The sequence below is a fragment of the Lactuca virosa genome, chromosome 2 (genome assembly GCF_052849685.1).
Source record: "Lactuca virosa cultivar CGN04683 chromosome 2, Lactuca_virosa_CGN04683_v6, whole genome shotgun sequence".
In the NCBI taxonomy this organism is placed as follows: domain Eukaryota; kingdom Viridiplantae; phylum Streptophyta; class Magnoliopsida; order Asterales; family Asteraceae; genus Lactuca; species Lactuca virosa.
Window position 1 is genome coordinate 286948688 of NC_136427.1, and position 15068 is coordinate 286963755.

General features: G+C 38.6%; 1 protein-coding gene and 1 pseudogene across 2 annotated transcripts; both read right to left on the reverse strand.

Moving 5' to 3' along the window:
- Positions 1-6178: 6178 nt before the first annotated feature.
- LOC145161325 (uncharacterized) lies at positions 6179-9425 on the reverse strand. The gene is made up of 2 exons (XM_079080827.1): positions 6786-9425; positions 6179-6697 (listed from the first exon to the last, which is right to left on the reverse strand). Exons 1-2 carry the CDS (start codon positions 9394-9396, stop codon positions 6324-6326), a joined length of 2985 nt encoding a protein of 994 aa, XP_078936953.1. The 5' UTR covers positions 9397-9425; the 3' UTR covers positions 6179-6323.
- Positions 9426-11027: 1602 nt separating this feature from the next.
- LOC145161326 (uncharacterized) lies at positions 11028-14198 on the reverse strand (annotated as a pseudogene). Its single transcript, XR_013738468.1, has 2 exons — positions 11556-14198; positions 11028-11468 (listed from the first exon to the last, which is right to left on the reverse strand). The product of XR_013738468.1 is annotated as an uncharacterized LOC145161326 (transcript).
- Between the last annotated feature and the right edge of the window lie 870 nt (positions 14199-15068).

Sequence of the window (15068 nt, forward strand, 5' to 3'; positions counted from 1 at the left end):
AAGCTTTGATTGCAGCAAAGATGAACCAACCAAAGTTCATTTTGAGTTCACTAACTCCAACTTGGACGGTGGTGAGCGAAACAATTGTTTTGATGATCCATCACGAGATTGTCCTAGCACCACATCTGATGATACAAGAACTGAAGAATAAAACAATGCTCAACATGAGGATGATTCTTTTGAAAAATGGCAGCCCCATTTTGGATCAAGAAATCCAAGAAAATCACGCCATTCCTCACGACAAACCGGAACCAAGAAGCAAAAGGATACAAATACAACCGGCTCGTCTCAATGAATACGTCGTGAACCTTCCCCTTTCGGTCACCAACTCACAACCCAAATCCAGTCAAGCAAACTCGACGGTACACCCCATTTCTCATTTCGTTTCTTATGATAAATTTTCTCATTCTCACAAAGCTTTTTTAACGGCAATAAGTTCTAATCAAGAACCAAGTTGTTTTGAACAAGCTGCACAGGATGAGAAATGGCGGAATGCCATGCATCAATAAATAAAGGCTCTTGAAAAGAATGGGACGTGGACTTTAGAAGAATTACCAAAAGGAAAGCGACCTATAGACTCAAAATGGGTTTACAAGACAAAGTTCAAATCCAATGGAGAGGTTGAAAGACAGACTCGTTGCAAAGGGTTTCACACAAATGGAAGGAGTAGACTATCATGAAACCTTTGCTCCGGTTGCCAAGCTTGTCACTGTTCGAACTCTATTAGCCGTTGCAACCAAGAAAAACTGGATCATCCATCAACTGGACGTCAACAATGCGTTCTTACATGGAGACTTAGATGAAGAAGTCTACATGAAGATTCCAAAAGGGTTTGTAAAGGAAGGAGAAACTAGAGTCCGTCGTCTTCGAAAATCTCTTTATGGGCTCAAGCAAGCGTCAAGAAACTGGTACAGAAAGTTAACAAGTTTCCTTATCTCCTTGAGCTTCGAACAATCAAAAGCAGATCACTCCTTATTCACTTATCAAAAGGGAGGGGTCTATGTTGCTATCCTTGTTTATGTAGATGACGTCATCATCGTTGGGAATAATTCTGACAAGATTCAACGGACAAAGTAACAACTTGACAATGAATTCAGTATCAAGAACCTTGGACCCCTGAAATATTTTCTTGGGATTGAGGTTGCCAAAACAAGTGATGGCTTAGTTTTGAGTCAACGAAAATACATCTTGGACATCTTAAAGGATAGCGGAATGTTGGGTTGTCGGCCAAGTGCTTTCCTTTTCGAGCAAGGAACCAAACTAGACAAAGGAGAAGAACGAGCTCGAGTGGATGCTACCCAATATCGAAGACTTGTGGGAAGATTGTTGTATCTACAAGCTACCCGACCTGATGTCACATATGCCGTGAATGTTCTCAGTCAATTTGTATCGGACCCTCGTCAAAACCATTTGGAAGCTGCAAATCGGGTCTTAAGATACTTAAAAGGAACACCGGGTCAAGAGATCTTCTTCCCCGCGAAGGGCCTTTAAATTTGACTGCTTACTGTGACTTAGACTGGCTTGGGTGTCCTTTTACAAGACGGTCCAGAACAGGGTACCTTCTTTTATTCGGTGGCGGCCCCATCTCTTGGAAAACAAAAAAACAGTCAATCGTCTCTCGGTCTTCGGCAAAGGCAGAATATAGAGCGATGGCTTCCACTGTTAGTGAAGTCTTGTGGGTGAGATGGTTACTCAAAGATATGCAAGTTCAACTCACAACACCAACATCCTTGTTTTGTGACGATCAAGCTGCTCGTCACATAGCTAACAATCCCGTTTATCATGAACGAACAAAACATGTCGAAATGGACTGTTTCTTTGTTCGTGAACGTGTAGAGACTAGAGACATCGAACCACAACCAATTGAAAGCAAACTTCAACTTGCAGACCTTCTGACTAAGGGTCTCAGCACGCAACAACTTCGTTCTCTACTAAACAAGATGGGCATTCGCGATCTCCATGCTCCATCTTGAAGGGGAGTATGGGATTCTCTATTTTCGTCCATATATTCCCTCCTTAAATATTGGTCAATCAATTATCTTCTTTTTTTTGTGATTGTTTAGCTTATTTATTTTGTCTCTCTTGTTGTAATCGATGTATGAAAAATCAATCAAAGAAAAACTTTATTCTCTTGTTCTGTGTCACCATTGATTTCTAGAGATTCTTGATCATATGAGACAAGAGCACAATGAGTGATAAAACGACTAGACAAATACTAGACAACAACAGATAGACAAAAAAACCCAACTAAATAGCAGGTGGACCAATCAATACCCAGGAAGAACCCAAACAAACAATAATACGGAAAAGAAGACTTACAATGCATTTCTACGAGACGAATAAGAGCAAACATCAATATAGATTCGATAAATCAGTTATTTCAAACCGATCTACCACCGAGAAGCAACATGGCATCCAAATTCCATGACCTCCTCTTTTAAAAGTTTTCTCGTTTACACATTGTTTAATGTTGACCGATCAGAGATGCGTTTAGGGATGATCAACGGAACTGGATACCTGCTTTCGGAACCGGAGCTGCCTCAAAACTGCTAGTTCCGGATTAGGAACAACCTTAAATGGTTCTGGTTCCGGTTTTCATTTTTACGGAACTGCTACCCGTTGGGTACTCGTCGAAACTTGTGTGCTTATATATATATATATATATATATATATATATATATATATACTTTATACCAAGGTTCTAAATAACGTAAGGCGTGACTTGGCGGCAATGTCAAGCCTCAAGCTTTTTTGAGTCATGACGAGCCATATTGTTTGTAAAGCGTGACTTAATGCGGCAATTTTGTATATAATTAATAATTTTATATGTATTTTCTACTATTATTCATTTTTATATACATATGTGACTTAAGGCGGCATTTTTTCAAAGGTTGGCGACAAGTACAAGCCTTGGAGCCATGACGCGCCATGGCGAAGCCGTGGCAAGCTTTTTAGAACATTGCTTTATAAAGTATCTTAAATAACATCATTTAAATTCTAGAATTTTGAGTAATTTAAACTTTTAAATTTCCATGTGTGATTTTCACTTTGAATTTAAACTATCCATGTTCAAAATGAATTTGTAAATAGTCGACATAATGCCTTATTATGTTCAAGTTAAATTTTAACTAATATAAATATTCGTTTAGTTTTGGACTCTAATTCTTTGAATTCTAACTCATAGATATAGTTGTAAAAGTTTTACAAATTCAACAAATTAACGAACCAGGTGCCCGATATTGGAACCGCTACCCGCCGGTTCCGGTTTTGGTTCCAATATTTTAGGAACCACCAGTTTCGGTTCCAGATAATTAGGGCGGGTACCCACCTATGCTCATCCCTAGATGTGTTGGCCGTTAGCGCTCATACACTAATGTTTACTACCGCTCCGATCGTTTACTCTTAAACAAATGTGACAAGGAAAACTACTAGGGAAAATCTTCGATGAGCAGGAAACCTAGATCAGGGAAACTCTCCGATGAGTAGGAAACCCTAGATCTGACATGAGATAGGGTAAGAACAGCCAAGAACACCGAGACACAAGATCTAGATGGATAGAAACCCTAGATCTTGACCATAGAACGAACAACAGATCGACTTCTAAGAAGACGATCAACACACTAATGAGCCGAATGTGGCTATGATACCATAAAAAGAAAACAAACTAAACATACACAACATCAACAACCCTTTTATTATAAGAACCATTTGATTTTCATTACATACAAACGAAAACTCACTACAGATTCTCTCACTTTCAATACAATTCTCCTCACCACAAAACTCTCCCTATTCTACACTCAAGAACACAAAGAACAAAGAAGGAAAAACAATATAACTCTTGAACCACAGAAATCCTAATCTAGATAGAAACCCTAATAGACTCAAGAGCTAAAAAGAGAGAGAAGAGCATATGTGTGTGTGAAATTTTTTTGTGTCTAATTACACAAACACACACATAACACAAATATATGCTCATGGCATGAAACCGGGTCACAGATCCAAGTAAACTCCACCCAACCTTAACCCGAAATAGATCTGCGTGTTTATATGTATAAAGTTAGAAGCGCAGTCCAACACAATCTAGTAAATACAATATACACCCTGCATAAGAATAGATATAACAAACCTGATACCAATAAAACTTACCAAACAACCTTCAAACTATTCCAATATTTCCAATACAACCAAAGACAAATTCAATGATGAGTTTGAAATAAGATACTTGATTATTCAAAACTCCCCTCTTTTAGATTCCACATCTTTTTCTCTTTAATCCAATTCAAAAAAATGGAATTCTAGTGTAAACAAGTCTGTCAAGGTACGTGATACAATACCGGTTAAAGTGTACACAAGGAAAAAGAAACGGGTCAAAGAGCTAGGTGGACTTGGAGCAACTTAATTCAATATTTGGGTATTGGTTGGACCCACTTAGTCAAAGTAGTAGTGGGGAAATGGAATGATGTGGGGCAGTTCACAAGCCCTTTTCCAGGAGCAGTTAGTAACCATTTTTATTATTAACAGGCTATGTTTTATTTTTAGTCAGTTTTAGATTTTATCAGGGTATTACGTTTGTATTGGAGACTTTGCCCCTCTCGAATCAGGTCACTTTATTTCAATCATTTGCTTATTTCAAACAGAATCTATCAGTATGCTCTTTACTTAAATCTAGTTTCCTATGCCCGGAAAGTTGACCATATGAATGTGAAGGGCGCACTTGGATTAGGGATGTCAAAAAGTCATGTGGGACCCCCTTCCTGTGGGGGGCCCGTCCCTTTTGGGGGAATTTTTTAAAAAAATCGGAGGCGGGGACGGGGGCGGGGGCAAAGTTAACCCCCGTTTTAATTTCGGGGGCAGGGGCGGGAGTAGGCAATCCCGTCCCGAAACCCCAATGGGGACCCCTTTAATAAATTACACATATATTAATTATATAAATATAATAAACAATAACATGATTTTGAGCTTCCAAAATTCATCAAAAAACATGTTTTTAAGTTGTTAGTATAATGTTTTTAAGATGTCATAACATTTTTATTTTTAACATATAAAATTATGTTATAAATAATTATTTGTTACCTAAAAAATAGCTTCTTTTAGCCTAAAAAATAACGTTTTTTAACCCAAAAAAAAGCATCCCAAAATCAATCGGGGGCGGGGGCGGGGGTAATAAAGGGGATTCGGGGGCGGGGGCAGGAAGGCTGAACATTTCGGGAGCGGGGGCGGGGAAGGAGGAACGGGGAAATTTCGGGGGCGGGGGCGGGGACTGCACTTCCCGTCCCGTTTGCCCCCGTTGACATCCCTAACTTGGATCAATCAAGCAGGGAAGACACCCCAAATGGAATCAACTCTTCATACTTAAGTTGCTAAAACTTTTAAATAAACCTAACCGCACAAATGTTTCGTTGAAAACTTAAATAATGTTTGTTTTTCAAAAAGATAAACACTGCTTGGACAGAAGATTTTTTCCCATTTCTGCCAGTTTACCAGCTTAATGCACTTCTTTTGATTCCTATAAGTTCGGATGTGTTAATTGTGTAACTGGTTATATACTTATCTATTGGGTTTTTATTTATTTATTTATTTAATTTTATTTTTTAAATTCAGGAGTAGGAAGGCGTGCATACATATGTGATTCATCAATATTCCAGTAGCCTTTCAAAGAAATTCTCTGTTTTCTCTGTTTTTTCTTCTCCTCTGAAATCGGCTTTGTTGGGTGCAGATCAACATCAGCGTGCAAGAAACAAAGAAATGAGGTATAGCCTCCTATAATCCTTCACCTCTTACCAACAGTAGAACAAGAAAAGGAAACATTCCACAATTTCACAATAAGTATTGGAGAGGGATAATGAGGATCGAAGTTCACCATCTGGCTTTTGGATTTCCTTATGTTGTAGAACACAAAGATGAAGGTGGTGGTAGTGATGAACTCCCAGCAATAACTATAAGAACCATACATGTAAGCATCTAAACTGACAGAATAAGCACAAAAGACAGCAAATCTCTTGATTGGGTTCTCTATGTTTCACAGATCCCATAGAAGGATTTGACACACATTTACTTACAAATGATGTGTATGTTTCCACTATGGGTTTCACAATGGTACTTATAAATGTTTAAAATTTGCAATCTAACCCCAATGTTTCCGTTCTTTCAAATGTACCTCAAAACTTTATCTTTCTCTGTAGAGACCACCATATTTTTAAAATAACACCTTAATTCCATTCCTTCCACATTTTATTCCAACAAAATACAAAATTCATCACATACTCAAATACATCTATTTTTAGTCAATTAACACCCACAATACTGATTAGCATGGCACCTCAAATGTTTTGAAGCATATCTAGAATATGTTGCAACTCATGGACAACATTTGCGATGTTCATCCGTTGTGGTGGGGAATCCACAGAGCATGATACTCCAATCTTGACGGTTGAAGCCAGACATTCCTCTATTTTCTTTGCATATTCTAACGTGGATTGTGTAGCAATAGCATCCTCTTGAAAAAATTTTAGAAGGTCATCATCAATAACATCATTTACAGAGTCTGGCAAGGCCATTTGTGCAAATTTATGAAGGGTAAGGCCTTCGTTAAAGATGTTGTCTGTTGGCCTCTTCCCTGTCATCACCTCCAACAATAGTATTCCAAAACTATAGACATCCCCACTACTTGTCATCTCGCTCCCAACACCATACTCTGCAACTTATAAGCATTTAATTTAGGAAAAGGTTATTATATACTACAAATAAATATGAGCATGTGGGAATAAATGGACTTAATTTACCTGGAGGTGTGTACCCAATCGTTCCTCTAATGCCACTTGTGCTGTTTTGGTTTGAATTTGTTCCAAGAAATCGTGCTAAACCAAAGTCTCCAACATGGGCCACCATATCATCATCAAGTAGAATGTTGCTAGGCTTCAGGTCACAGTGAACGATGGTTGGCAAGCAATGATTGTGCAGATAATCAAGTGCACATGCGACATCAATGAGAATGGTTATTCTTTGGACGAGGTTCAATCCGGATGTAGTTTCACTTGAATGCAACCAATCATGTAAACTTCCATTGGACATGAACTCGTATACCAAAGTTTTGAAGTCATTGCCTTGAAAGTCAACACCTGAACATGAAGTTACTATCTTCAACAGATTCCGGTGTCGAATACTCCGCCATGCTCCACACTCTGCCATAAAACTTTTGTGAGCACCTCGAGTTTGAAGATGTAGAACTTTGACTGCAACAAATCTATCATCATGATCGAGGACTCCTTTGTAAACAGAGCTGAACCCGCCCTCACCAATCAAATTTGCTTTGGAGAAACCATTGGTAGCCTTGAGAAGTTGAGCGTATGATACTTTCATGAATCGTTCGTCCCTCGATGATTCAGACGGTTGACCCTTCCTTTTCTTACACCAAACATATGCAAAACATGAAACGCCGGCGAGGGTGAATGCAATCAGAATGAATATCACAAACAAAGGAAATCCTTTTTTAGGTTTTCGTGTTGCCTGGCATTTGGGCAAGCCAAGCTCAGCCAAGCCACCACAAAGCCTACTATTCCCTAAAACAGAGAATGCACTTGCATTGGCAAACACTCCTACCACCGGTACATCGCCCTCAAAGTCATTAAAGGATAGGTTTACATATTCTAACAAGGTCAACTGTTCCAAGAATCGAGGAATTTGTCCCGATAAATTATTATGAGAGAGATCGAGTACTGTAATTCCTCTCATTGAACTTAATGACGGTGGTACCATGCCTTGAAATAAGTTGCCTTTGAGGGATAAGTGTAAAAGGCTAGTGCAACCTCCAAGGCTACTAGGAATTTTACCAGATAAATTATTATTAGATAGATCAAGATAATTCAACATCTTAAGGTCGCCAACCTCTATTGGAAGTGACCCAAACAGGTTGTTGTGAGAAAGATTTAATGCTATGGTTAGAGATGAAAGTTGAAGAAGCTGTTTAGGTATTCTGCCGCTGAGTTTATTGTCATCAAGATACATCTCGAATAAATTATGACAATTTCCCAGGGTGGATGGAATATCCAATTCCAATCTGTTGGAGCTTAACCAAAGTCTAGTCAACAATGATAAGTTCCCGAGGGCATGTGGAATCGGCCCTGAAAATTGGTTCCCTAGTAGATAAGCTTCTTGTAGCTTTTGAAGCTTACCAATGGTGGATGGGATTATTCCAGTGAATCGGTTACCTGATAAAGCCAAAGAGGTCAAGCCGAACAGATTACCTATACTTGAAGGGAGGCGTCCATGTAGATGATTTCCCTGTATAACAAGATAACGGAGCTGATCAGAAAGATTACCAATTGATACGGGCAGCACTCCTTGAAACTTGCAATTGCGAAAATCCAAGTACTCTAATTTGCTGCAGTTTTTCAGAGTATCAATAAACTTCATATCATCAGCTTCTCCGGATCCAAAGATGTTATCACCCAAGATTAAGTTATGGATATCTTTTAGTCTTGCAAAGTTGATTGTCAACTTCCCCCTAAAATTGTTCTTGTTCACTGCGACAAGTTGTAATTTGGAACAATTAGATAGCGAGGGTGGAAGAGGTCCGGTCAGTTGGTTTTCCCGTAATTGAAGGCGCTCAAGATTCGGGAGCATTTCACCTACGGCTGAAGGAAGACTACCGGTAAGCTGATTCCCAGCCAAGGAAAAAATAGTTAGAAGTGAGAGGTTATAAATGGAATGAGGGATGGTTCCAGATAAGTTACAAGCACCCAAGCCAAGATCTGTTAAGCTTTTCCACTGGCCTAAGGTGTCTGGAATGCTCCCACCCAACGGATTGTCAACAGCAGCAAACACTTCCATTGATGTTATATTCCCCAAGACAGCCGGGATTCCACCTGTTAAGTTATTAGTAAGAATTGAAAATAAAGTAACTTTGGACAGGTAACTGATCTCTTTGGGAATGCTTCCAACCAGCTTGTTATTATGGAGTCCAAGCTTTTCCATATCAGAACAACCGGACAGGTTTGTTGGAATGGCTCCGTTGAATTTGTTATAGCCAAGGTCGAGGACACGTAGTCTGGATAGACGACCAAGTTCATTTGGGATCAATCCTTGAAAGCTGTTGTTCCAAAGAGAAAAGAAACGAAGGAAGCTGAGGTTCCCTACATGAGGAGACAATGAGCCTTCTAGGCCTTGTGAATACAGTTGTAGAGAAGTGACTCTTCTGTGCCGCTTCCCACATGAAACACCACTCCACTCACAGAAATGAAAGGAGGCGTTCCATGAGCTTAATGGATCATTGGTGATCATTGACTTGAACTGCAACAACGCTTGATAATCGGTCTCATTACCCGAAGCAGAGACAGTAGAGGTAATCCAAAATATAACAATACTAGAAAAAAGGAAAGCAATACCAGAGTTCATTTTTTGAACTAAACTTAGGATTACAAGGATAATTTATGGCGTTTGAGTTTATACTCAGTTTTTGTATGATAACGCGACTAGTAAAATAAATGCCATCATGACCTTGTCATGACATGCAACTAGTCAAATGAATGCCATCCAATAATTCATTGTCACTTTGACCAACACAAAGTTGAGGACTCTATTGGTCAAATAATTTTTAGGAATAATTATGATTATTATATGTTTGGCAACATATTTCCACACGTTGATTTTTTGTTTTAAAGATAAGAAATAGTCTAAGTTCTACTGTAAAACCAACCAATCAAATAAAAAAAAGAGAGAGAAAATTGCAAAAGTGGTCCTTGTGGTTTGCTGTTTTCTTTGGCTACAGTCAAACGAGTTTCAAAGTTTCAGGTTTGGTCTTTTCAACTAGTATCGCTGTAAATAACCAACCTCTTGGTGCTGTACCAAAATCAAGAAAAAACAGAGTACAGAACAAAGGAGAAAGAAACAGGGCAAGCTTTTTGGACAGAAATGGTGAACTAAGCTTTAGAACACCCCTAAGTTAGTGCCATATCTTCCTTTTTGTTTATACGTATCTAATTAAGTTACCTAATTTAAAGACTAACTTCTCTTTTGTCTCAAATCAGTGTTACTGCGATTCAATTTATGGCATTGCTGGCTTTTAAATTTATGGGCAAATACCAAAAAAGTGTCAAGTTTTACACACTTAGTGAAATCAATGTCATCCACAAACATAACCCCTGCCCATTCATTTTCTTTTTGGAGAACTTCGACTTCATATATGGTGATGAGAAGTCCAACCAATTCATGAAAATAAAAAAAACCCACATAAACGCCACAAACACGTGCGTGTGAACTAAATTTGAAAGGGGAAGACCATGGATTTGGAATTTTGTGGTGTTGTCTTGGGTGTGGGTTGAATCTAATGATTGTGGAATTTATTTAGCAAGAATAGGTCAATATTAACACCGTACACATACTTCTAAGCTTTGACCACGAACTCTATCCCTTAGGGCATCCACAATGCATTGAACTCCATAGAGTTCAATGAATTGTCACATCATCTTTCTACAATTCATACAACTTTATCATTTTTTTTCCCACAATGCATTGAACTCAGAGTTCGATAGAATGTTACAAAATGTAATTTATACTAAATAATTAAGAATTAAAAACTTTCATTTTTCCCATTGAAGAGTTCAATGGCCATTGAACTCCAAATCCATTGAATGCCAAGGTGGCATCTCATAATGGTAGAGTTTATCTATTGAATGACACTGACTTGTCACCTCATTCAACTCTTCCATTGAACTCATCATTGTGGATGCTCTTAATCGATTCCACAACCTTAATCCAATAAAAAATTGGTTCTTAATCTTTAATAATATGCTTAATTTGTTCTTGGATTCTTTTCTTTGTTTCTTATCCCACCAACAAAAACCCAACATGAAAAAAAAAACAATAAATGGTATATGTATTTTTCAAACTTCCAAGATTTGCAACTTGACCCTCCAAAGATTCCATTCTTTCAACTCTACCCAATTTTATTTTTAACAGACCACCATATTTTCAAAATAATACATTCAATCCATTTATTTCATAGTTTATACCATCAAAATACAAGATTCAGCAAATACTCAAATACATCCATATTTAACAATAAATACACACAATCTGGACTAACATGACACCTCACATATTTTGAAGCATATCCAGAATATGCTGCAAGTCACGGACAACATTTTCAATATTCATCCGTTGTGGCGGGGAATCCATAGAGCATGATACTCCAATCTTCATAGTTGAGGCCACACATTCCTCTATTTTCTTTGCTTTCGCTTCCGTACATTGCGTAGCAATAACTTCCTCTTGAAGTAAATTCAGAAGGTCATCATCAATAACATCGATTACATGGTCTGGCAAGGCCATGTCTGCAAATTTATGAAGGCTGAGGCCTTCATTAAAGATGTTGTCTGTCGGCCTCTTTCCTGTCATCACCTCCAACAATAGTATTCCAAAACTATAGACATCCCCACTACTTGTCATCTCACTCCCAACACCATACTCTGCAACTTATAAGCAGTTACTTTAATAAAAGGAAATGTAGTAGCTACAAATATATATGAGCATGAACCGGAATATATGAACTTTACCTGGAGGTGCAAACCCAATTGTTCCTCTAATGCCACTTGTGCTGTTTTGGTCTGAATTTGTTCCAAGAAATCGAGCTAACCCAAAATCTCCAATGTGAGCCACTAAATCATCATCTAGCAGAATGTTGCTAGGCTTCAGGTCACAGTGAACGATTGTTGGCAGGCAATGATTGTGAAGATAATCAAGTGCAGATGCAACATCAAGGAGGATTTTTATTCTTTGAAGAAGGTTTAGCCTGGATGTACTTGAACTTGAATGCAACCAATCATGTAAACTCCCATTGGGCATGAACTCGAATATCAAAGCTTTGAAGTCATTGCCTTGAAAGTCAAGACTTGAACATGAAGTTATTATCTTCAACAGATTCCGGTGTCGGATATTCCGCCATGCTTCACATTCCGCTATAAAGCTTTTGTGAGCACCTCGGTTTTGCAGATGAAGAACTTTGACTGCAACAATTGTATCATCAAGGACTCCTTTGTAAACAGAGCCAAACCCACCCTCGCCAATCAAATTGGCTTCGGAGAATCCATTGGTAGCCTTGAGAAGTTCACCGTATGATACTTTCATGAACTGTTCATCCCTAAGTGATTGAGATGATGGGCCCTTCCTTTTCTTATACCAAACATACACTAAACATAGAATGCTGAAAATGGTGAACGCAATTATAATGAATATGATGGACAGAGGAAACTCTTTTTGATGTTTTTCTGTCTTCTTGCATTTGGGTAACCCAAGTTCAGCCAAGCCACCACAAAGCCTGCTATTACCCATAACAGAGAATGCACTGGCATTGGCAAACACTCCTAGCACTGGTACTTCACCCTCAAAATCATTAAATGATAGGTTTACATATACGAATGAAAACCGTTCCATGAATTGAGGGATTTGGCCTGATAAATTATTATGAGAGAGATCAAGTATCTCAACTCCTCTCATTGAAGTTAATGACGATGGTACTATGCCTTGAAATGAGTTACCTTTGAGGGATAAGAATGAAAGGCTAGTGCAATCACCAAGGCTACTAGGAATGTTTCCTGATAAATTATTATCAGATAAATCCAGAGCACTCAGCATCTTGAGTTGGCCAACCTCTATTGGAAGTGAGTCAGTGAGGTTGTTTTGAGAAAGATTTAATACTACGGCTAGAGATGAAAGTTGAACAAGTTGTTTAGGAATTTTGCCACTGAGTTTATTGTGAGCAAGTTGCAATTGTAATAGACGATGACAATTTTCCAGGCTTGATGGAAATATGCCATTCTAATCTGTTGGAACTTAAATCAAGGTTAATCAACAATGATAAGTTTCCAATGGAATCTGGAATCGCCCCGGAAAATTGGTTGTCATATAGATCAGCAGATTGTAGATTTTGAAGCTGACCAATGGTGGAAGGGATTTCTCCTGTGAATCGGTTATCTGATAAACCTAGAGTGGTCAAGCCGACTAGATTACCTATACTTGAAGGGAGGTGTCCATATAAATTATTTTCTGCTAAGATTAGATGATAGAGTTGACCAGAAAGATTACCAATTGATGTGGGCAACACTCCTTGAAACTTGGAATTAAAAACCTGCAAAGTCCCTAATTTGCTGCAGTTTTTCAAAGTATCAATAAACCTCATATCATCACCTTCTCCAAGTCCACTGATGTTACCATTAACGTAACCACCAAGGGATATCACACGGATATCTTTTAGTTTTGCAAAGTCAATTGTCAACTTCCCACTAAAACTGTTTGCTTGCATTTCAAGATGATATAATTTTGAACAATTAGCTATCGAGGGTGGGAGAAGTCCGGTTAGTTGGTTACCCCATAACTGAAAGTACTCAAGATGTGGGAGCATTGCACCTAACGACGAGGGAAGAGTACCAGTAAGCTGATTCCAAGGCAAGATAAAATGAGTTAGGAGTGAGAGGTTATAAATGGAATGATGGATGGTTCCAGATAAATTACAACGACCACAATCAAAACCTGTTAAGCTTTTCCAATGGCCTAAGGAGTCTGGAATGCTCCCACCCAATGGATTTTCAGCAGCAGAGAACACTTCCATTGATGTTATATTCCCCAAGACACGCGGGATTCCACCTGTTAACTTATTTCTAGCAATTACAAAGTGAGTAAGTTTTGAGAGGAAACTAATCTCTTTGGGTATGCTTCCAACTAGCTTGTTATTAGAAAGGCCAAGCCTTTCAAGGTTAGAACAACGAGACAAGTTACTTGGAATGATTCCGTTGAATTTGTTAAAGCGAAGATCGAGGACACGTAGCCTGGATAGACGACCCAGTTCATGAGGGATGGTTCCTTGAAAGCTGTTGTTCCAGAGAGAGAAGAAACGAAGGAAGCTGAGGTTCCCTACATGTGGAGACAACGACCCTTCTAGCCCTTGCGACTCCAATGATACATCAATGACTCTTCTGTGGCGCTTCCCACATGAAACACCACTCCAATCACAGAAATGAAAGGATGCATTCCATGAGCTTAGAGCTTCTTCATTCCTGATCATCGACTTGAACCCCATCAACGCCTGAAAATCAGTCTCGTTACCGCCAACAGAAGCAGAAATGGTGTTGGTTATCAGAAAAATAACAAGAGTAGAATAGAGGAATGTAATACGATCAGAGTTCATTTTAATTTAAGAAGAGTACAAGGATAACTGGGTGCTGGCTTTCAAATTTATACTCTGTTTTTGCATGTTAATTAATTATAAGCCTACACGACATGCATGCAAAATGAAAGCCATCCGTAAATTCCGTATCATCTTGACCAAGACAAATTGAGGACCTGCTAGTCAAAATTACTTATAGGAATAATTTGTTATGGTCCAGACTATTAGGATCGAGACACTTAACACACGACTCTAAACACACACACAGCTCACGAAAAACAAGAACACAAGGATTTAAGGTGGTTCGGTCTATTTCTGACCTACGTCCACACGAGGGTAACTTGGAGTTTATATTTCTTGGTGCTAATCTGCACTCTTTCTTTGTTACACTAGATACAAGTGTTACAAATACAGAATAATCTCTTATATAGAGATGGAAATCAGAAGTAGTCAAAAAACACAACTGGGTCTTCATTCAACAATTGTGGCTTCACAACTTCACATTGTTCCTGCCATTTTTGACCAGCTTTTCTGTGGATTCACACTCAACATTTCTGTGGATTCACACTCAACATTTATGTGGATTCATACTCAACAATCTCCCACTTGAAGCCACGGAACAATCTTCACCTGTGCTTCAACTGTGCATCTGTATTTGATCTTAACTCCTTCCTAGTTACCCTGGCCTTCTCTTCAATTATCCTGAAGGCCAGTTGAAGCTATGCAAAGCTTCAACTTTTCTAAGGTGACAACCTTAGTCAACATATCAGCTGGATTTTCAGTTCCTTTGATCTTATTCAACTTCAGAGTGCCATCATTAATTCTTTCTCCGATGAAGTGATATCTCAGCTGTATGTGCTTTGTCTTCGAATGGAAGACGGGATTCTTTGCAAGATGAATTGCACTT